The following is a 23,332-nucleotide window of genomic DNA, read 5'->3' as shown; positions in this document are numbered from 1 at the left end:
TGGCTGTGGCACTCAGGGTTGTGAGGTAGAGGATTCATCTACAAAATCAATAGACTACAATAGACCCTAGTGGCAGAATAGATCATTTCAAATAATTTAAACACAGGGTTTGTATGATTCCATTTGAAACACACAAAAAACACCACTCAGTTACTCAGAGACAAAAAGGCCACACAGGTGACACAGGACACAGGCAGACTATTTCATATTCTGGGGATAAGTTTATGGACAGTGTAATAAACCTTACAGTCCTACTTCCTCGGTTCTAATCCAAACCAAAAAAGACACCACGTTATATCACCTGGCCAAGTTGAAAATTGCAACAAGTTTGCGTCCCAGTGTTTCTCCATTTTTGAAGCCCTCGGAGTAGAGGATGACTTCAGCAATGAGCTCGTTGTCTGGCCTGCTCATGGCCACAGGCCTGAACAGCTGCTTCAGATTGTCTGGGAGTTTCTGTCGGCCTCCGTAGCCTTTTCCTGCCGGGTTCAATGTGATGAAAACCCCAGAGTTTGGGTCCAATTCAACCTGGAAGATGATAAGAAGAAGGAAAAGTTTTACTTAATGGTAAGATGTGTGTTCTATTAGCAAGAATATAGTCTGATTGATTGCTTTTTGAAAAATAGCCAAAATAATTCTTCCACTGTGGATGAATAAATAAGTGACTGATTCTTTGAAAGACTGATTTAACTTATGGATGAAGGTAAAAGCTTGCATCATGTCACAAGCCAGTGAATTAAACAGAAAGATATAACGGAGGAGGAGTATCAAAGAGACAAAAACTGGGCATGAGAAATAGTGAGTAATAGTGTATTTGGCATCAGTACTTAAAAACACATTTTTATTTCTACTTTCTGACCTCCTTCCCCAGCAGTTCACATATGTTCTTGTGATGTTTCAAGGAGTCTTGAATGGCCTGAATCTGCATGGAAACTGCAGATAGCACCGCTTCCTCTAAACGGTTAAACTCGTCAAAGCAGCCCCATGCTCCGCACTTCACCAACCCCACAAAGATTCGTCCCATTGACTTCACATCGATACCCTGAAAAACACACAAAAACAAAGAGAGATCTCGTCGCGTGTTCTCAATCACCAATCATGTTGCGTGTGTAGAAATCAGGAGGTCAGTGTCTGTCTACTACTGCACATACAACACGTGTTCCTCCGGTATGTTTATTCCCAATGTAAGTATTAGTCCGACTTACATATTGCACACGTGTTTATCTTTCTACTATAACGTCTTGGCTGACAAAGTGTCGAAAGTTTAAAATTTTAAAACTTTCCCAGTCGCAGGAGAAGCGTCTTTGTACCTCATCACAGTTGAATACCAGCACCTGGCGTCCGAACAGCCCCCCTAAGGCTTTGACCGACTCAGTCTTGCCAGTTCCTGCCGGCCCATAGGGGTTCCCCCCGAGCCCCATCTTCATGGCCTGGGTCAGAGTCAGGTAGCACTTATCAGTCAGTGGCGTGTGCACCAGCTTAGCTGCATTCCCCTGGGATGGAGTAAGATAGAGAAGAAAGTTGGTGATAAAGACAGGGGGGGAAAGTGCCGATGGTCAGACAGAAGAAAAGATATGAGCGGAGGGGCACAAGAGAGGTGGAAAGAGTCCAGCAGAGGATAAAGGGAAGTTTACAGACAATGGATGAAAAAGGAAAGGAATGAAAAACAAATAAGGGACAGGCAAAGAAAGAGGAAAAGAGTAAGACTGAGTCGAGCTTTGCAGAGAACTGCAGAGGGGAAATACCACAAGGTATCTTCACTGCTTCTTATCTCTGCATAAACAGTGCCCCCAAAAGGTAAAAAAAAAAAAAAAAGAAGTTCAAATACATACCTGAGACAGGAAAATATTTCTGAGAGTGAATGACAAGATTCGGTACCATTCAAATTCCCTGAAACCATTTTAGACTACTCATCAGTGGAAGTGCTTGAGAAGGCACAGAATTTGTATATTGAAGAAAGATAATCTTGCTGTTTGCAGCATCACACCGATGCACAGATATACAACGATCTATGATGGAATTATTGATTTGTTTGGGTTGAGTAAATATACTGCTGCCAAACAGCACCTTGTGTCATACTGTATCGTACTAAGTGACTAGGGTATGTCTAGCATGTGCCAAGTTTATTTATCCAAGTTTGGTAAAAAAAATACTTCTAACATGTTGTTGATTAACTGCCATTAAAATACATACAAATCACACAGAGAATTCGATTATATAGCAAGGGTTACTAGTTGCTGAAATGTGTGAAACATGAATGTGAGCCAATTTATCAATAAGTCAATCTACAAAGAATGAAATGGATCTGGTCATCTCATGGTTTTGGCTTTCTATTTTTCTGCCTTTCAGTTAGTTCCCTGTATCCCCCCCCCTTCGCCCAACAGAGGTCCCCAGTCCCCCTCTCCTCCTGTGCCCGGTCTCCTGCCTCGCCCACCTCATCTGCACAAAGTTACCCATTCTGCTCACCTGCAGCCACTCTTCCAATCAACCATCTCAGTATATCTACTCACAGTCTGCACGATCACAGGATTTTGTCTCTTTGAGCTTAAGCGGGAGTAGTCCCAAAGTTCTGTTTCCTTCTCAGTATCTTGACAGCTTTGGAACCAGCCAGGACTTTGGCCACTGCTTTTGTATTGTGCTCACCTGCTTGAATTTGAACAATTCTTTGGAAGTAAGTTTCACTGTATCCATACATATTTTCTGATTGAAAATTACACACTAATGCCTGTTGAAAATGTATAATGCTTTCCTGTCTTTCAAGTCAATTTAAACTAAATGATACCAAGTAATCAGATTTAACTTTTGCTTTGGACTCTTTGCAATAACTTCCAAACTTTTTGTCTTGATTTATATTCAATATAAATATATATTCAAACAAAATCTTTGTTTTGTAATAAAGGTTTTCTGCAGCGAACCTCGAGTGTTTTGGACTGTCCGTCAGAGTATCAAGCTGTAGATACGCATGCCAACACACCTGGTATTCATAAGTATAGCTGAATTGTGCATCCACCATATGGATGTTGCAGCATTTGTCTGGTTCCATGTAGAAGCGAAGCTGCTTCTTCCAGGCCCAGGCGTCCGTACTAGTAACTCCTGCCTGGTTAAGTTGCTTCACGACACTGATGTTATGGATGATATGCAGGATCAAGGCCTTCAGCTTCAGCTGCAGGACACTGGACTCTGTACAGGGAGACATGCATGGCTATCAGGATGGCAGAATCTTTAAAGTTACACCAATAACAAACTTTGACTGGAAAAGAGGATCATATGTAAGTGTAGAAAACTGGATTCAACTACACCAAAAATATTTTGCATTTGTGATTAAAAATAACAAAGCACATGGTGAACAAACTTTTGTAATACACTACATAGAGCACTGTGTGCGCCTCTTTAAAGCCTTATTTCTTCAAAGCAAAACTGTCATCAATATTTCAATAATGTTGTCATTACTATTTTATTCCATGTTTTGGGATTGGCATAAACTGGTCGTGAGAACTCTGTCTGGCACTCTTTAAGCTACTTTACTGTGAACAGATAGTGGACTTTAATTGTAAGCAGATGGAATGGCAATATCTTATTTTGGAATGTATAGAGCCACAATGATATTCTGGAAAGTAATAGTAACTAGTGCTGGTTTAAATGTCATATATGACTGCTGAGAAATGCACTTGAAGCAATTTTGAAATGGTCATAGTCACCGTTTTGTCCAGAAGCTCTAGTTATGTTATACCTGAGGTAGTTTGAGAAAAAATTGTCACAGATGAAAAAATAAATAAGGAATAAAATATAGTAAAGAATTGAACTGTTATGTACATAGTCTAATATAAATGTTTGTATACTTGCCGTCTAATGACTTATAAATAATCAAAAGAATTAATTTTTACTGCCCGACCACACCAAAAATCCAGTTGGTCTGAACCAAAAGAACTTTTCAGACAAACTTTTAAGCCTAGATCTTTGAATCAAATATTCTCTATCGACTACTTCTCTGAAGTTGGGATTTGATTTTGTCAATTATAATTACAGTTGAAATGCTATCTTCTTAAAGCTGCTTCCATATTGATACTGATATTCGGCCTGGCACTAGAAGAATACAAAATACCTTGCCATATTTAATGCCACCCTCTCGTCACTATGCTAAAGGGCCGCTAGCACCCTACTCTCCTTGTGGTTGATGGCCCATTTATGGAGATTGGCTAATTAGATTATCCTTCTTGCCATTACTGTAGCTGCTCTAATTAGTACCACCACTCTACAGCCTCTTCAGCTACCTGGTTGTTTTAGAAGAGCCAGTAATTTAATGATATATTATCATGGAAATTACTGCTATTTCAAGTATGACACCAAGACATTAACAAAATGAGGCATATCATCTTTAAACATATGATTGTCTCTTTCAGTGTCATGCTGACATGTTACAGCCGTCTGACTTTCTAAAAAAACAGTATTACTCTGCAGAGTTTTTCAATGATACATTCTGTGAGAGCTTTGGAATTTGGCAGCAGTGTCCCGTGAAATAATGCCACGACCAGGGTTATGGCGGAGCTTTTCATCTCATGCATGAATAAGAAATCTTGACTTAAATTTAAAGTCCTTTTTGCAAATTCAAGTTCTTAGGAAAAACTCAGCCGTCATGCTTTATGTACCCATATCTTCAGCCCCAGGTCATTAAATTAGCCTGCCAGTTACAACTTTAAACTGTTCTGCCCCTCTGCAGCCTCTTGTGTCTCACTGGCTGTGAAGAGATTCACACAAGAGCAGTGATTTGGCATTAATCTCTCAGTCTTAAGTAACAACCCAAGATTCTGATTAAAGTGTAATCATTAACAACACAGAAGGGAGTCTGATAGTGGAAGAAAGTGCAAGTGTCAAGTAGCAATTTTTTAAAAGAGCAGTCACAAAGAAGGGCCAATGTTAAGAGTATTATCAGAAAATAAAAGAAGCAACAAAGGGCTGAGCAGTCTGCCGCACAAATGAATAGGGCTATCATGTATTTAGTTTGCGGAAAATCGATTAAAATACTTCAATACTTCTTAAAAACAAAGCAGACATTGTTACTGTTTGTGTGCCAGTCTATCATCAGACATTGTTTTAACCTTTGCATGTTGAATGACATCCCAGATTATGATCAGAGTTCAGTGATTAACAATACAGGAATATAAAGTATACAGCTGAGAAAACTTTAGGAATGAGGTGAGGATGTTGTGTATGTACTTGAATATGTGAAAGGAGTCCACTCTGGCTTAAAGTAACACACTACCCAAAATTGGTGTTGGTCTTTAACACCACTCCAACCATCATTAGCTATTTTTTATTGAAGTATGAAATGTGAACATGCCAACAGCGTACGTGAATGGTTACAAATTAGTTGATTTATGACCACTAGGGGTCAGAAGAACATCAAAAAGAAGTTGAGGTTCACAGCTATAACTACATAGCAACTACTATATTCAGTTTATATTTAGTTGACATGGCTAACATGTTGGAAAACAATTGCCTACTAAGACTGAACGTGGAGCAAATTTTAGAGGCACCATGTTCTTATACAAACTCATCGAGTAGATGAGTTGTCACAAATGTTCATTCTCTCTAGAAACCATAAATTCAGGTAAAGGCAGAGCAAACTTGAAAAAAAAAAATATAATCCTGAGGTTGTCTTTCCACTTTATGAATGTAGAGATATAGATAAGAGACAAAGTCATTAGGTACAGCTAATATCTTTAAAGTCAGTACATTGGCTTGTGTACTGCAAATAATTAAGAGACTGAAAAAAATACTTCAGATATCAAATTAAAATAAAGTCATCAGTCAGGGAGACTGGAGCTTTGAGTTAAATAACCATGTGTTAAATGCGTTGTTTGTTTCATTGATAGTTTTCAGGATATCTGTTTCCCTAAATTCCTGCTGTTGGTTGAAAATTGCATTTTACCTTCAATATTTATTTTTCATCCTGTAATGAACAAACTGTGGCCCAGCTTGTCGGTCAACTAGAAGTGATTAAAAAGTCTAACATTTGGTACAGTATTTTCTGAAATTCTGGGAGAACTTAAACCAGTTGGAAAGGACACAGAAACTCTAAATTAAAAGCATGCACACAAACACAGGTCCTACCTGTGTTCGAGTTGTCATCAGAGCTGGTGTCCACAGTAGTGTAGTGTGCCAATTTGCCATTAAGCTCAATCTCCAGCTGATGCAAATTTTGCTCTTTTAAAGCTCTTTCCACATCTTCAGTAAACTGGATTTGCTCAGCCAGACACAGAATCTACACCAGAAATCAAATGATTTAATTACTAAAGTCCGTTAGCATTTAATAAAGAGTTGCTATGAGTTATGTTCCCAGGTCACAGTATTGTAAGACTGAGAAAGCAATGGATTTCATACATGAGTAATCTCGGATTTAAATTTGAACAAAGTAATAATATTAAAGAAATATAAATAACAATTTACAACAGCTGAATCACACATCACACATCACAAGCTTTGGATGAATATTGGGGAAAAAAACCCTGTTTATCTTAAAAACATCACCTGTGATGGATAGCGTGAGGGGTCCACTTCCCCTTTCTTCACTGCTAACACGCATTCATACAGCAGGTGCTTCAGAGTCTCCTTCATTTCCACGGACAGCTCACTCAACCACACCTAGAAAGGAGATACATATTTTATGCACAGCCACAAATAAAGAGAACGTATGAAGCCCCTAACATAAATACAATATACTTCAAACATCCATCCAACGCTGAATGTACAGGCTGTACATTCAAGCAAAAGTCTCCAGGACAGCTTTACCTCCACGAGGCTGGAAATGCGTACAAGATTTCTGAGTGGCACTACTTCTCCCTCCAAAGAACACATGGCAATAATGTGCTGGCTCTGTTCATCAAACACAACGCTGTGGATGCCTGCACAGATAACACGTATGCTGATTACTTTCACTCTGCAACAGAATATGTGCTATGATCGGAGCAATACAAGTAAGAGTGGAGAGAGGAACGGGGGAGAAGAAAACAAAAGACAGTAGAGCACAACAAACAACAGAGCTGAGATTAGAGCAAAACTAAAATGTGGTCTCTGACCTGCAAAGAGTTTCTTGAGGTGTGACTGAATGACATTTGGGTTTGTTGCCTGTCCAAGAATCTCTAACAGATCATCATCTCCAATGAAATAGAACCGTGGGAAAGCAGAACGCTTCTCCTACAATAATCAAACAAAACACATCAACAAAGAAGTTGGGATGCTTGTAGCCCATGCAATAAAGTGGTCATGTTTTTGCACAGAGAAATGTGTGTGTACCTCCAGGAACTCATTGAGTGACTTCTGGCAGCGCTGCAGCTGATCCAGTATGGTGACTAGGGAGCTTCTGATGCCAGCCCTTGAGCTCAGGGAGACGACCCTGTTGTCCCTCTGGATGTCTGACATTATAGACCTGTTACGCATGCAGAGAAAGTATTTGTGTTACTGTGCATAAAATCTATCAACAATAAAAAATGTAATTGTTAATTTCTCCCTCAATAACTGATTATTAACTGTAATAAACTTGCATCATAAACACAGATGCTGTGCAGCAAGGAGAAATTAACTCCATTCAGGATATAGATGAACAGCTAAAGTATTTGACAGAAGGTATGGGCTGAAACACTGACTGAGTGTTTGAAAGGCAACTTTAAGATTTAATCTGTGTTTAATATTAACATCCAACTGATAATACTTTAATTTACACGATGAATTTCTGGGACTGAGCAATCATTTCCTCAAATGTCACAAGTAAGTATGACCTGCCTTATTTTAAGGACACCCAGTTTGGCATTAATGAGTAAAAGCTCTCTGGATGTCATTTACGGTCACACACACTCGCAGTACCTGAAGTCTTCATCAACCCGTTTGAAACGGGCCTCCTCTCGGGGCAATGCTCCTCGTCCAAAAATGGGCTCCAGATAAACCCAGCGTCTCTGGATGGCGTTCAGACTGAGCAGGTACTCATCTAAGTCTGAAAGTCGAACCTCCCACAGACTGACCTGGATGTACACAAAGTACATACAGTAACATCACTTAGTGTTGCTTCATTAAGGAGTAGATCTTGATTTGTGGCACATTAAAAAAAATATGCACCAGTACAAAATAACAACATTTCATTTGATTAGGGTACATATACTATGGTTTTTATTAAACAAAGTCAGAGGGAAGCTATGTTTCCCAAAAATACAAACAAAGTACATAAAGATTCTGAAAATGTATTCATAGATTGAAGCTTTTTGACCCGACCTTGTCCTGGAAGCTGCGGTAGTAGGGAGAGTCTTTCAGAGACTGCAGCAGACAGCGGTTATCTCCCACCTGGATGGGCAGACAGTGGCGATAAAGCTCAAGTTTGCTAATCCTTGTGATTTCATTTAATGGTATCAGTAGGTATTTCTGCATTTTCCTGAAAACATTGTTGTGCCTTCCACGCACTCCCTCCAAGTTAACTCTTTTAATTGACCAAATCTTTTCAGATGTATTATGTGCAGGAAGGGGGTCATGATGGCTTCTACTACAGATGACAGGATTATTAGAAACTAGTGTTTTGGCCTAAAACAAATAAAAGATAATATTTGTCAGGTACTGAAAACCAAAGGCCGATGCTGTGAGCCAGTTAGACACCCTTCTCCCTCACGTGAATCCCATCTGCTTTGAACAAAGTGGGTTATGGTCAAAGTGTTGATATTAAAACCAAGTTGGATAACCAGTTAAAATAAACTGTACTGATCAAATTTTAAAACAGTGGTTCAAGTGTGTGTTTAATGTTTTTGAGTCTGCAGGTTTTTGTGTGTTTCTGTGTGTCTACCTGGTTGACTATATCCTTCCAGTCCTTGATGAGGGTGAGAGTGCGCCTACTGCTGTCTGTGTACTCAGTGAGGGTGAAAGTAGCTGCAGCTCCCCACAAATCCAGCTCTCGAAGTGCTTCTCTGATTGTCACCTCCGCCTGAGCCCGGCTGTTCAGATCCTACAGGAATGTACAAGCACGCACACCTGTATCACTACTTGGGGTGGAGGGTAACAGCTTTTACCTATCTACCACCTGTGTGCCCTGTTAAATTTTCAATACAAGAGTTGAAAATGTTTTACATTGAAAATCTAGGATGAGAAGAAAAACATTGATGTGTTTACAATAAACGTCATTGTACAATAATCTCATCTGATCAAAACCAGCCAGAACATCTCAACATATTTGGAAGAAACACTACGGTGATTAAAAGTGCAGCACTGGTCCACCCTCAAAATTGGGTGTGTAAGTTACTGATGAAACTATGATGTTTAAAATATTTCATTCATAAACACTGCATAGTTTTATTTGTGTATCAACATCAAATTGATCAAACCATATTAAAGATGGACCATCTAAAGTGAGTCCCTAAAGAAGTGTGTGCTTCCACGTGTGTTTGTACGAACCTTGAGCTCCAGCGCTTTCTCGATGACGGTATTTGCCACATCAAGAAGGTCATTAAAGGTAAGTTTCTCTAAGGTCGTCCCTCTTGGCAGACCGAGCAAACGAAACATGTCCAACCAGTGGTCCTGGGACAGGTGCTCCCCACGCACGTACTTCAGCACTGGAACCATGTTCTAGACATAGAGGTGAAAAGATTTAAACAGAAAAACTTTTTAAATCTAGCTGAAAGTTTGGAATGAAATGTGCCCCTATCAAATCTCACTTTTGAGTAGATACAATATTCAATTCTTCCTTTAAGGGCAATACTGTTGCTTACTTTTTGCTTTGTATCATTATAACTATACATTTGCTTTATATATTGAGAACCATGAAATTTGGTGCACATATGATAGTTCACAGAGGATGAATCTGTCCGGTTTTGGTGAATGCAGGACCTTTCTTTTGTTTCTGCACCACAGCACTGACAAACATTGTCAGCAGAGTCTAAAACTACTCATACCTTGTATTTTTCCACTTCCCCTTGTAGTTTAATAGATATGGCAGTGGGCTGCTCCAGTTTCCGTAGTCTGTCCTGCCATGTAAGCAGAAACTCCTCAAACACATACGTCTTGCTCCTGTTAATCAGAAAAACACTTATTAAAGCATGACTGAACGCATTGTAATGATACAAAATGTAAAAACAACTCCAAGTTAATGTTAAGATCTATGAGGCCTAAACATAAGCCCCTACCTGAATGTGATCCAGTCCTCATTGGCCTTCTCTGTGAAGCCCTGCTGCCACTCCTCATACAGACCCCACATCTGGCTGTACTCCTCCATGTCTGTTTTTGTCTTTTCCGCCAGAGAGAAATCTGGAGCCTCCAGATCAAAGTAAGTACAGTCTTCACTGAGGAGAGGAGAGGAGAGGAGAGGAGAGGAGAGGAGAGGAGAGGAGAGGAGAGGGATGTGATTACCCAGATTTTTTTATTCCTTAAACTTTGTCAAAATAGACGTAGAACATGAGACACGTGTGTTTTTACAGGAGTTTGTGGTGGCAGCTCTGCAGTCTGTACAGTGGTGTTATTTTGTAGAGTGCATGAATAAAATATGATGTATGTCATTCCAGGTTAGTTACTGCTACATAGAAATGTATCAGTAATAATATAAAGTTGCTTTAAATACAAATCGATTACAAGGAAACCAAATTCAAAAAATTGTCTGTCACTCAACAGGAAGACACATTTTTGTAGTGTTTCTGAATTAATAATCAAACTTGTGGCTATGATCAAAACAAATACGATCCTAGTTACTCACAATCCCAACAGCATAAAAAAGATTTACACAAGTTCTTCTTGAGGGCAACAACCATCCTTAGTACTTTAGCTATTCCTGAATCTCTCAGTGAAGAAACATACAACTTTAAATTTAGCAAATTCAATCAAACTTACAGCAGTTTAATGCGCACAAGCTCGAGCTCCTGGAACTCTTGCTGCTTATCCCTGATAGTCTGCAGACACGCAAGTAGGGCAACATGATCCCCAGTCTCCAGCATGTCATCTTTAGGTTTCAGCTGGTCCCAGCGTGCCTTGAAGCGATCTAGATCCGCCCTGTAGGCATTGATACCATCTGTCACATTACTTCGCATCACCTCCACCTAAGAAAGAAACACGCATGAGAAAAGTTGAAATTGGGATACAGTAAATGGATAAGGGAAAGCAAAGATACTGTAGGACAAAACAAGAGTCTTAAGGTAGATATAAACAAATATGTGTTGTGTGTGAGTACACGTCACCTGATCTTTGATCATGAGCTGGTGGCTCTCCATGACAAGCTCCAGTTTGTCCCACTTGGCCCTCAGAGAGGACAGCGAGTCCAGGCCGGCCCCTGCCACCACACGCAGCAAGCGGTTCTTCTCCTCAACACACTGGAACTGAGGGAGGATCTATACATATACATGAAGGATATTAGTTAATTTCCAATTCCATATCACACTTTTTGGCCTACCCCAAGACACTGTTATAAATTCAACATCAGAATTGTAACGAGGCACACAGCATTAATGGTATGAAAAAGATGAAAGAAGACTAAAGTCCTTTGACTGTAGCAAAATAGATTTGACTGAATGGTGGAAAAAAAATTATTTCTAAAATTGTCATGCTAATCGTGGAAAAGGGAGTGAGGAGAAACATATATGCACACGCCTAAAGCATTAGTATCATCATTCAAGGAAGATCCGAACCAGGGTTTGGCAGTGTGTATGTCTTACTTCAGGTTTACGGGCGCGTATCTGGCTATATTTGGCATTTGCCGCACCAATCTCCTCCATGCTCTCTGGTCGAGTGGACAAGGCCTCCATCGATTCTGACACAAAACTGTCTATGGCTTGTGTGTGGCCTGAAAGCAGAAAGAGGATGGTATGCATACCGAAAAGGAAACAGAAAGGGAAACAGAAAAGGTAACAGAAAGTGAAAACAAAAGGGACGGCATGGGACCAAAAGAGGGAACGACACAATTGAGAAAAAAAAGAGCAGAGAAAGCAATCATAATGGGGGAAAGCTATTTACTGTGTGACTGGTGTAAAATTGCAAAACTGTGTAAGACTGATTACTTTATATAAAAATATTTAATGCTGCAAAAGTAAAGAAATAACATGGGTGTTCAGGTAAAGTATTTGTATCCTTCCATAAAATGTATAAAAAATAAAATTTAAATAACAAGACAATCAAGGTGTCTGTGTTTACCTTGTATAGACTTTCTAAGGGATAAGAGCAGCAGGTCAAACAGCCTCTGGATCAGGTCATCGATGACGGCTTTTACGGGCTCACAGTTGACTGTGATACAGTCTACCTTCTCCTGACTGACAGAGAAAAAAGGAAAGGACCAATGCCTGAAACTTGGTGCTGGTGTGTAAATTTCCTGCATATTTGTGAGGTTAATTGATCATTTAACAGTGGAAATGACCCAAACAAGTGAATTTGTTCCAGTCAGCTTCAAATGCCTAAAAAGATCACTGACGCATGCACTAATGCTGATTGATAGCAGAGACCCAAAGATCAAAAAGTTATAATTTTGATGTTTGGGCTTTTGGTGCTGTGATTAAATAAACCTTCTTAAGTGTTGTCCGTTTCAGAGGACTGAACCTGTACTGATAACAAAACCAATCATTCACTCTTAACAACTGCCTTTAGATGTTAAAATAATAAGTAGGCATACAAAACATTACTTCTAAAACAAAGCTATGTTTTTGCCATTTATACTTTTCTATTGCATAACTATGAATATTATTCAATTCCATTTACTTTTGTTCATTATGTGTGATTTGTACCTGGGTAGCCGTTCTGATTCTTTCCCTCTGGCTTTCAGGGCCTTGAAATTTCGTTCCCAGTCCTGCACAGAACTCAGATGCTTCTCCACTAACTTCTCCAAATCCACCTGGCCGAGCACCACCCACTCCTACAACACACAGCCAGAATCACAGTGAGGTTGTTTACAGTTCATTTTTCCTTTTTTTTTTTAATGTGTCTGTGCCAAAGCAGACATGCGCTACATGGCCTAATGAGGCGTTGATGACGAAATAAAATAAAAACAGAACTAAAGTAGGGGAAATAAAGCAGAAGTCTGGTGTCGGCTGAGGGCTTCCCCTGTGATTTAGGTATGCATGGCTGCAGACAACAGGGAAAAGATGATACACTGCTCTCATTGTTCTGTCAGGGTAAATTGAAGGGGAAATGCTAACTATGAAAACAACAGAGCTTCAGTGTATAGAAAGAATAGCATGACTAATCAGACAGCATGACAGAAGTTTTACTTTCAAAGAAAATAGCACAGCTACGCCTCACTGCAATGAGCAAGGTGACAAAAGGTTAATCAGTTAACACTCATGTACAATAACCTAAATGAGTGTTGAAATACAGCATCACATCAGAACAATACTGGTTATAAAAATGAATATTGAACCTCTGGAGCAAATTATAAATCTATTTGTATTTCACAACTAAGAGAAATGATCTCATGTTGGCTACTGAGGCCTAATCGGCTATAGAGTGTCAAAGAATAGCATCATGCAGAGCCATTCTTTCTTTTAGGAAGCTAAATAATAAATCAGTCAGAATCATTACTAGTGTCAAACTCATCTGTTGTTTAAACACCTTGAACTTGTGTTGTACAGCCTGCAGGCGGCTGAAGAGGTCCTCGGCCTTGCTGAAAACGGTGAGGAACCCAGAGGCGTTTCTATCAATCATGATGTTGAAGATAAGCTCCTCCCCCTGGGCGCTGACCCCTTTAAACTGGTTAGGGATTGAGATGAAACGCTTCATCTCCCTGAAATAGCGTGCCCGCACCTCCTCAAATGGTGGACGGAACTGTAAACGGCCCTGCCTGTTGAGAAGGACACAAATCAATGACATCTTTGTGTTACAGAAAGAGAAAGAAAAAGGCGAGAAGCAACCACAACATGTGAGAACTAACATGTGGGAGAAAGGTCAGAGGTCACCGTTAGTGGTTCACGATCAGGAGGAAATACAGTACGTGTGTGAGAAGAAGACAAAAAGATGACAACCCACACACGCAAAAAGAGGTACAAGGCAGAGAGACGGAAAGTTGAACAATGGAAATGTGTGTGCACTGACTTGAAAGTGAGGTCTATGTGTATTTCAGGTAAGTTCTTGTTCAGAGCTTCCAACCCAGTCTGGTACTGGTGCTCAAGAGCCTTGTACAGCTGATGGTTCCAGTGCTGACGCCACGCTCGCATGTCATCAGACCTGAAACCCTACACACGCGCGCGCACACACACACACACACACACACACACACACACACACACACACACACACACACACACACACACACACACACACACAAATTGATTTTATTTTTCCAATGAGGAGAAATACAATTTGTTGTACATGTTGACCAAAGAAACACTTTTTAAAGTCATTCATTTTATATCATTTGCTTAGTGACACTGACATATATATTTCACACACATCTGCAGACAAACATCTATATGAGCCCCAATGGTTCTGTATTAGCCTCCGCTATCGGACGGTTCAGAGCTCGAAAGAGGATTTTAGCCAACTGGTGACATCATTCTGTTTGTGAGATCAATTCTGAACAAATAGTAACTATGGAGCTGAATGGTGACCTTTTCAATTTTGACAAAACTTGTAGTTTATCTTTATATTTATGGTTTAAATTCAAGCTGCTTTATAAAAATAATTTATTTAGTCAAAATAAATCACAGGAAGGCCAGCAGCAGAGACACACGTCCATCTCTAATCAATACCTGAGCCTCCAGAGTGGCAAAGCCAGTTCGGAGGTCCTGCAGACCGTCCTTCCACCGCTGCTGATGTCTCAGCAGGTCAACATTCATCAGTGTCACCACCTGAAAGATGAACCCAGAGATGCACACAATTTACAGAACAATAGTTCTTACTAATATCAGAATAAGTGGGGAAACCAATCACATTTCCCACCTTGTCGATAAAATCAGTGTGCCATTTTCGTAACTTCCTGTTCTCGGTGGAGAGTTTCTCAGCAGCCGACTGCAGCTTGGTAATGTACACTTCTAACTCTTTGGGGTTGTCCCATGTGATCTGCAGTTTACCACCCGATTCCTTTGACTGAGAACGAGGATTCTGGCAAAGAATAGCAGATAAATTATCTCCAGTCATAGACACCAAATCATGTTTGGCACATGTGTAAAGTATGTTCGTGAAATTTCAGAAGTTCCTATACTTTTATTTCAACCATGAAAAATACAAAAATAGAAAACAATCATAGATTTTTCTTATATATGCATTAGGTGAGTAAGTCATCAGCTTCCAGTACCAGTTCATTTTATTAAACTACACCTATGTAAAAAATACGAATAAGCATACGCTGTGCGCAGTACCTTGATGACCTGTTCAAAGGCCAGCGCAAGACTCAGCATCATAGGTCTCTGAGAGGGGATCATCTGCTGATCAATGGTGTTGTAGAAATGGGCCACCTGCAACACGATAATACCAACGTGAGACAAACTATAACAGATATGAATATTTGATGATGTGTCTTGACCTCCACACCCACCTGTTTTAGGACAATGGCCTGCCTGTAGAATTTGTCTGCAGTATTAGCAGCCTGTTGTATCTTGGCTGGGATGGGAAAGCCCAGGGCAGAGAGCTGCCTGACCTCTCTGACCAGACTGACCAGTCTGTCCGAGTACTGGATCTTCAGCCTGCCGTCCACATGGTCCAAGTCCATCACACGGTTACTGGCCTGAAGACTGATGTGGGAGAGAATCAAACTGGAGAACTGCAGAATGTAAAATCCATTCAAAGCAGCATCCATCGCATTGAAGTGCCTCTGAGCATGGTGCTAAATGAAGGGACGAGGAGCATGAAAATGAAAAAGGCAAAAAACAGAAGTAAACATTCACTGTAGCATCACATCTCTGTTGAGCTGTCGCAGGGCTCCTCTCAAACTGATACAATAATGGGCCGAAATCCTTTCAGTGACAGTAAAGATAGATTATAGTTGATCGCGTTGCTCTGTGTTTTTTCTTGTGCGTATTATCAAAGTTTGCAGCATTTCCAACCTGATCCCTGACTTTGGGTCAGCCAGTCCAGACAGTATATCTCTCGACCAGTCCTCGAACTGTTCCTGTTCATACACCCTCAGAACTTCCAGCAGGTCGTCACAGAAATGCAGGAACCCTTTAAAGCCAGACAGGTCTGAAAGCAGAGCCTCAGCTATGCGAACAGAGTCTTCCACCTAATGTAAGAATACAAGCACATGAAAACCAAAGAAAGTGCACGCTGTTTTTTTCAATGTCATAGGAATTATTTTATATGTAAATATATATATATATACACATAACAAAAACTTTGGTTGTATCATCAGTTGTTTTTATATCTTTAACACAATGAAAGTTTACTCTTTTACATATTGAGGTCGGTGATGGACCCGAAAGCTCATTGTATTTGGTGGTCAGTCACATTCACTATATGTGCAAAAGTGAAAAGCCACAGACACACTCATTTACCTTGTGTAAGAGCTGTCGCACCCAAACAATTTTGTTGACCACCTCAGGGAGGTTCCTGCCAATGAGTGGACCAGACTTGTCTCCGGGGCCTCCGTGGCAACGACTCTCAAAGTCAGTCTTCAGACCTAAAAAAAAAAAATCCATGTGGAGAGAGGTCAAAAATGAGAAGCAACAATGTGTCACCAATGATTTTCCCTACATGATACATGTCATGTGACATTCAGCCAACACTAGTATTCCTAGTCAGTCACTTGGTGTGAGAATATATAGAGAGCTATTTAGGGACAGAGGTTTTCAATAACAGGACATCCAAGACAACAACTATAACCTTTTAATGACCCGTATTAATCAAACAATTTGTGACTCAACCTCTGAGACAGGAGCGTCTTCAAAATGAATCTAAAATATCTGTATCATGTCTGCATCTGTGCCATGTCTGTGCATTCAGATTCGACTGAGTTTAGATACTGATAAGAAATGTAATTTTTGGTTCTTGCAGTATTAATGAACTTTAAGGATTTTAAAAGGTTTTTAATTGTCTCCATGAGCATAGCCACTTTTCTGCTGACAGTATATAAATAGGTCAATCTACAATAATTACTTTTGCAACACAAGTAGGTATATGTCTCTTTAACCCAGGCAAACAGTTTGAAATTGTCAGGTCTGGAAAATATTATTGTTATGAAATATTAAAGTAGCATTCTTCAACAGTGAGGGAATTCAGCTCCTGGGTTTAGAAAAAAAGACAGCATGAACTGGGTTTATCTAAATTTGATCTATCTTGTTCCTTTGTGTAGAGAGAGCAGCCCTTAGTTACACCCAGTTGAATACATATACAAACAAGTGCTTCGAGACAGATCCGTGTACCTTTGTTGTAGTCTAGCAATCTGGCGAGGAGGGTCTCCCTCTCTGACTGAAGCTCTTTGCTGACGGTTGGACGTCTGATCAACTCCTTATGCTTTTGGAATACCTGCAACAGCTGGACAACAAACAAACAAGTATGTACTTTAACTCTCCACATGTAATCGGGTCTTTCGTGACCCAGTTTCAAAAACAATTTTGATCAAAAATGTGTTGTTGATTTGTCATTTAATTTCCCCAAATGACAGAAAAAAGCAACAACAACAACAAAAAATTCATGATGACGACTTACGTTGAACTATGGTTGGTTGACAAGAAAATATGGCATCTGTGGTACTTGATGGGTCAAAAATGACCTGGTGGTGCGACCACCCCAAACCCAAGTTCAAACACACACGCACCCACACATACAAGTTCAAACACACACAAGTTCAAACAGACGCACACGCACAAGTTCAAAGCGCCGCATGTGAGAATCTGTTCTAACAAGTCCTTTGATGTGCCTTTGGGTGATAATTTATATAGTGCTTTATATAATATCAAACCAGAAAAATTGCTTTGAAACCATTTCAATTTGTTTTGTTTTTTTATTTGAAATGGTTTCAAAACATTTTTTTGTCAGAACTATGACAGGCACCAGACAGTGATATTCCATTAAGACATTTTCCTTTGATCTTATTTATAGTAAAAATAATACACAATTTTGGCTTCTTTTTTTTTTTTTTTACTCAAAAATGCAATATAATTTCATAAGAAATTAAGAAAGTGTAAAACCTGTGTCAATGAGTTGGAATGAATTTGGCTGACGAGGTTTGACCAAAAATATTGAGATGAATTCTCCATCTTACGCATCCCTCGTATTGCGTCCGCGAAGGTCAAACCAAGGATAATTCCCCAGAGCAACACACCCACACAATATTTCCCAGCATGAGCAGAACCGTGTGTTTCACTACCTGTTGTGGGTTGTCTCGCACATCAGCAATGTAGCTCTTTAGTCTGCCAGCAACCTCCTGCTCCGACGGAGCCATTAGGCGCTCAAACTGAGCCACTGCAGCTCTCCAAAGAGGCTGCAGAAGACAAAATGGTCATACTCCGGGTCTTTAGAATATCAAATGACAAAAACAGGGTAAAGATGCTATTTCATGACTTCCAAACTTTCTTTCGAGGTCAATTCAGGATGAGGTGGGCAGAGATTTGAATGAAGCCAAGATGTTTGGCTGTTAAGTCTACATAATAATTTGTCGATTGTTTATTGTGGAACCAATCGAGCTGCAACACATTGAAGAACCTACACGAACCTGCCTCCAACGAAGCAGAGACATAAGGTCGAACCAAGATAAAAACAAGTGCAACATGACAATACACGTGCGCATGAAGTTGTCTTTGACTAACCTCAGTGTAGGGGTTGTAATGCAGAGGGTTCAGTCCAGAGAATGGTTCGAAGACACGATCCGAAGTCAGAGCCTGCTGCTTCCCTCCGGGTAGCAAACACAGCAGTTTCTCATGAACCACACGAAGAGTCACCACCTGCTCGACGGAAACAGGAAGAGTTTATTCGCATATCGTCAATGTCCAATGTTTTATTTATGTATTATCAGGCTCAAAGGAGTCCCCAATAAAACTCACGACTTGAGACTGACTCTTTCTGCAGGAGCACAGTCTCCGTACTGTATTGGGTATGTGGTAAATTCGAATAACTTGTCATTTAAAAGAATAGAGATGTCCATAAATGTGGTACACTAACAGACATCCGCGTATAACCTTCAGTGGAAAATGCTAACAAGACAAATATGAGACAGTTCTCACCCTTAGCATTTCATTTGCAAAGGAAGTAATACATTTTAATAAGAAGAGGAAATAGGAATCTGAACGTGTGCAACGGTGGCTATATGTGGCTGAATTAATATTTCCCATAGTCCCAACTCCACTTCAGGGTCTTTCTCCTTCATGGTGTAAATTTAAAGACAGAATTTGTCATAATGGGTTTATAAGCCTGTCCTATTACAAAGGAGTGTGTTCATAAAATGGTGGATCTCTGTCTTTAGTTTATTTGTGCCTCACTTCCTTCCTTTTGGTCTGAAAAGAAACATCAAGTGAAAATTGCACTTAAATGTGACTTATGCTTCTTTATAAACAAGTAGAAACAAGAAAGTGACAAATCCAAGGATATTTCCAGGTGTATTTTAACCATTGCATTGAATGCAACCATCGTGCCACACAGAGACATATGGGAGAAGGGATGAATATGTGCTTTTGAATTATGTTCATTTCACAGAAAGTAGAAAGTGTTTTGGTGTTCCTGGATCAGAGCCACGTCTCACCTCGTTCAATCTTTTTGCGAGGCAATGCAGGGTTTGCGGGCAGTGTTTGTTTCCCTTCCAAGGGTGGGGAGCATGTCTCTTCCATACCTAAGAAAAAAATGCAACATGTTTTCAGTGACTGAACAAACACACTGACGACATCCTAGCTTTCTATTTCACGAAATGAAGATGGGTTTTCAGTCAGATTTTATGTTGGAATTCATTCTTTCTCGTCGAGCTCAAAGGTTTTTATTTCTTACACCCTTCTGATGTTTTCCATACCTGTCCAGTCAGATGCTCGCAGGCTACAACCCACTGTTCACAGATGGAAACACCCGTTCTCAGGTTCTCTCTCAATGATACAAATGGCTCCTCGAAAATTTGAAGACCACTAAGCTTCCTCTGGACATATCTTCCCAGAGCCCCACCTTGTACATGCAAAGAAATAGAAAAAGAAAAGACACATACAGATGAAAATTAAAACACACTGAATGTACATGTGATACACTCGTTACATTTTAATTGAAAGCAACATAATGTTTCTTATAGGCTATTGTCTCTGTAAGCTCAATATCTCAACATTTCATTGGTCACAAGCCATTTTCTGGATATGTGGCACATATGACATCATGAGAAGTTTTAAGGAAAACAAAGCCAGTTTCAGTTCTCAACAAATCTGCATTTCATCGGCAACACACTTGATATACACTGTTGTGTGAAAACAACATCAGCAAATATTTTGTTTTCATTTCCTGGTTTTGGTTTGTGTACGTCAGAGTCCCACCAATAACATCCATGAGTCGGACCATGCGGGTGTCTGGATAAGGATCGTAATCAGTCTGCCTCCAAACGTCATCCAGGGTGTCTCTGCTCTGTTCCACCAGATCCACAACATCCGACATCGACAAGCCATCCAGACTGACATACTCCTGGTGGACACACAAAGAGACACATAGTCTGCCGTAATAGTCACCATTAAGCTTTAATATTTTCTCTGTTCATTCACAGCTTTGTAAAATATCAGTTTCTAGAACAATTACTGAACGCTGTTTTAAAAATTATGTTAACGTTACTCCCAATTTTAAGGGTTTCAAACTTAAAATAACAAAATGTACCACAGTGTTAAGGGCTTTGTTTCACCAACGTATCTGTGGATTCATTACTAAGTACAATGACAGATTATAGTTCTCATCTCAGTAATTTTAATTCAACCGCCCTGTATCCAAAATGGATATGTAGTAAAGGAAATAATTTTACTTCAATTTCCATTCTTTAGTATCAAGTCTTAATACATAATGTTTTGGCTGCATACCTTCTGTATGGGTTTGAACTGCTCAGTGATATGTGAAGCCCTTTCTCTCACACTGTTCTTCTCTGCAGACTCTGAGAGGTCTGCCCAGTACTGGAACTCATCACTGGGTGTCAGGATGCCTGCAGGTGCATAAAATATGAAGACATCACATGAAAATTATAACGCAATCTCGTTATCATCAGATTCAGTTGAGAAATTGTTTACTTTTAAGTTTCATACAGAGCACAGGACACAATGTTAAGCTCCAGGGTTAAATATCAGTAATACCACTTCGATTATCATTCTATAGACACCATCAGCCTGACCAGTGTATTTCTTTTTGCAAAAATATTTAGCAAATAAATTGCATAGATGTACCGAGGACATCTTCCTCCCTGTGGCCCTTCTTGTCAGATGGATTTGCTCCAGACTGGCGAACTACAGAGCCCAGGCCCATCTCCAGCTCACTGAGCAGGGCTGCCAGCTTGGGGTCAAACGCTGAACGCCAGCGCTCATCCTTAGGAGGACAAAGAGACAGACAAGTTTTAGAATCTACAATAAAATCTGCTCCTGCCTGCAATATTTTTTGGGCACCCACAAATGTGTAACTATTGGTTCAGGAGAATACTTGTTTACAATACATTGCTTTCATGTAATTCAAGTTGATTTTTCTTTTTTAATTGTACTACTCAAATACAAATATTGGAAAAGAAAAATCAAATATGTTCCAAATATTAGATTCAGAGACAAAATATAGTGATAATGATGTCATCAGCAAAGCCTACATTTCAAATAACATCTGTGGAGTTTTTCAGTCCACAGGAACAAACTCACCCTCAGCAGTACAGGTGCAAAAACCTGTTTGACAGCCTGGTAGAGGGTGTTGATGGGAGACTCCAGCATGGACGACACCAAGAGGCTATGATGAAGGTTATCTTCTGTGATCACTGTGGGATGCAGCTTGAAGAACACCAACACCTTCTCTCTGTTGTCCCCCTGAGCTTCAATCTGTAGAAAGAGGATAAAATTATTTTTTTTTAAAAAGAGAGAGAAAAAGGGTACTGCTTTATTGTCAAGTCATACTTTGACATGTACAGCACTTTCATGAACCTTTTATTGTCAAATAATCGAGCATAAACGAGATCGAATTTACAAATTGTCCTTCATAGAATTGGTGTTTAAAATAGAAATGATAACATTGAGGGGAAATTTCTCCCATAATCATTGACATGTAATATTTCTAATATCTATATTTTCATATTCTAACTTCTAATATTGCAATGATGTTTTTAGTGATGGCTCGACCTTATTAGACAAGCGAAGGTCATTGCCATTTCTGCTGACAGACAGGACAAATTCATTTCCATCATCCAAGAAGTTATTGAGCTCTCGGCTGTCAGTCAAGGAAGACGGAGGCTTTATTCCATAGAAGTTTCCAGTTGTGGTCAGAATGAACTTCTTGCGGGCGTCATCTGAACCGTGGGGCATCTTTTGGCTGGAACTAATAATAAGAAAGCAAACAAAAACAAAACAACAACAACAAAAAAAACACTGTAAAGGATCACACTATATGTGGCTTAACAATAGTTACTATAATGTTAATCCTCAAGCCTATTTCAACATATTTTCAGAGTTTTGATTTCAAAATAGGTGTCATAGCATCTTATACCAGGTTTGCAGCAAATGAGAGGAACAAAGCGTCCCTGTAGTGATATATCAGGCCCTGCCTTCAATCAAACCATGGGAGTTTGTACTCTTTGATGTTTCTGCCAACCCAGAAACAAGAAACTTGCTCTTAGACCAGACGAGCCACTGTCACACGCCAGTGAAGCTGATTCTGATTCCGATGCGCAAAAGCAGTTTTATATGTGCCGATATCGTTGCTGAAACAACAATGGCTTATCAAAACAGTCTGCATCCATCCAGGCATCTTTGGTTAAGCAGCTTTATCTATTTGCGCGGCAGGACAGAAAGTTTTAGCAAAGTTATTGGGCAGCATCAAAGGCGTCGCCATGGCTGTGGCAGTACTAGCCAGCTTGCTAGCGTTAGCTCTGCTTGTGAGGTAAGCGTATGAGCGAGCTGGCTTGTTTTCAGCGCGCTAATAAACTAATAGAAACGATGGTTTTATACCGTTTTGCCGCCAAACGTTCTTCTCTCGCAAGTTTTTTTTTTTTTTTTTTGAATACTTAATCCATGGATTGGAGCTGCAGCAATGTTGCTCGTGTCTCCGAAGCTAGCGTGGTTGCCAGGCAGCAACTACGGTCCGTTGTACCACGTGACACAACGTTAGTTCAATTCTACGCAATTTACTTAAGCAATTTACTTAGAAGCCCCGCCCCTTACGTGGTAAACGTAACCAACCAAATCGGCCGGCCCTGTTCGGATTGGCTTGGACTGGACCTTTTATATACAGTCTTGTGTCTGCGGGACACAGAACCGGGGCGGCTGCAGTTTCT

The 23,332-nt window shown here is 40.0% G+C and overlaps 1 protein-coding gene across 1 annotated transcript in view; it reads right to left on the bottom strand.

Moving 5' to 3' along the window:
- dync2h1 (dynein cytoplasmic 2 heavy chain 1) overlaps window positions 1-23,122 on the bottom strand; it is a 103,043-nt gene extending 79,921 nt beyond the window's left edge. The window contains exons 1-39 of the mRNA XM_069147908.1: window positions 23,007-23,122; window positions 22,182-22,377; window positions 21,711-21,884; window positions 21,255-21,393; window positions 20,898-21,016; window positions 20,370-20,514; window positions 19,868-20,013; window positions 19,607-19,693; window positions 18,678-18,812; window positions 18,239-18,352; window positions 17,292-17,403; window positions 16,425-16,549; window positions 15,978-16,153; window positions 15,470-15,665; window positions 15,294-15,389; window positions 14,875-15,036; window positions 14,685-14,783; window positions 14,029-14,168; window positions 13,549-13,777; window positions 12,726-12,853; window positions 12,142-12,257; window positions 11,667-11,794; window positions 11,193-11,342; window positions 10,849-11,054; window positions 10,152-10,307; window positions 9,921-10,035; window positions 9,424-9,594; window positions 8,819-8,977; window positions 8,260-8,328; window positions 7,858-8,012; window positions 7,291-7,423; window positions 7,074-7,191; window positions 6,787-6,899; window positions 6,526-6,639; window positions 6,109-6,259; window positions 2,972-3,177; window positions 1,308-1,490; window positions 857-1,039; window positions 302-525 (exon numbers count right to left, since the gene is read on the bottom strand). Of these exons, the coding sequence (XP_069004009.1) occupies window positions 302-525; window positions 857-1,039; window positions 1,308-1,490; window positions 2,972-3,177; window positions 6,109-6,259; window positions 6,526-6,639; window positions 6,787-6,899; window positions 7,074-7,191; window positions 7,291-7,423; window positions 7,858-8,012; window positions 8,260-8,328; window positions 8,819-8,977; window positions 9,424-9,594; window positions 9,921-10,035; window positions 10,152-10,307; window positions 10,849-11,054; window positions 11,193-11,342; window positions 11,667-11,794; window positions 12,142-12,257; window positions 12,726-12,853; window positions 13,549-13,777; window positions 14,029-14,168; window positions 14,685-14,783; window positions 14,875-15,036; window positions 15,294-15,389; window positions 15,470-15,665; window positions 15,978-16,153; window positions 16,425-16,549; window positions 17,292-17,403; window positions 18,239-18,352; window positions 18,678-18,812; window positions 19,607-19,693; window positions 19,868-20,013; window positions 20,370-20,514; window positions 20,898-21,016; window positions 21,255-21,393; window positions 21,711-21,884; window positions 22,182-22,364 (5,555 nt within the window). The 5' untranslated portion in view covers window positions 22,365-22,377; window positions 23,007-23,122. The remainder of the gene's footprint in view (window positions 1-301; window positions 526-856; window positions 1,040-1,307; window positions 1,491-2,971; window positions 3,178-6,108; window positions 6,260-6,525; window positions 6,640-6,786; window positions 6,900-7,073; window positions 7,192-7,290; window positions 7,424-7,857; window positions 8,013-8,259; window positions 8,329-8,818; window positions 8,978-9,423; window positions 9,595-9,920; window positions 10,036-10,151; window positions 10,308-10,848; window positions 11,055-11,192; window positions 11,343-11,666; window positions 11,795-12,141; window positions 12,258-12,725; window positions 12,854-13,548; window positions 13,778-14,028; window positions 14,169-14,684; window positions 14,784-14,874; window positions 15,037-15,293; window positions 15,390-15,469; window positions 15,666-15,977; window positions 16,154-16,424; window positions 16,550-17,291; window positions 17,404-18,238; window positions 18,353-18,677; window positions 18,813-19,606; window positions 19,694-19,867; window positions 20,014-20,369; window positions 20,515-20,897; window positions 21,017-21,254; window positions 21,394-21,710; window positions 21,885-22,181; window positions 22,378-23,006) is intronic.
- Window positions 23,123-23,332: the final 210 nt, after the last annotated feature.

The sequence above is a fragment of the Embiotoca jacksoni genome, unplaced genomic scaffold (genome assembly GCF_022577435.1).
Source record: "Embiotoca jacksoni isolate LCO1_2020_lvr unplaced genomic scaffold, fEmbJac1.0.p SCAF_14, whole genome shotgun sequence".
NCBI lineage: Eukaryota > Metazoa > Chordata > Actinopteri > Embiotocidae > Embiotoca > Embiotoca jacksoni.
This window is presented reverse-complemented; position numbering and strand designations above follow the sequence as displayed.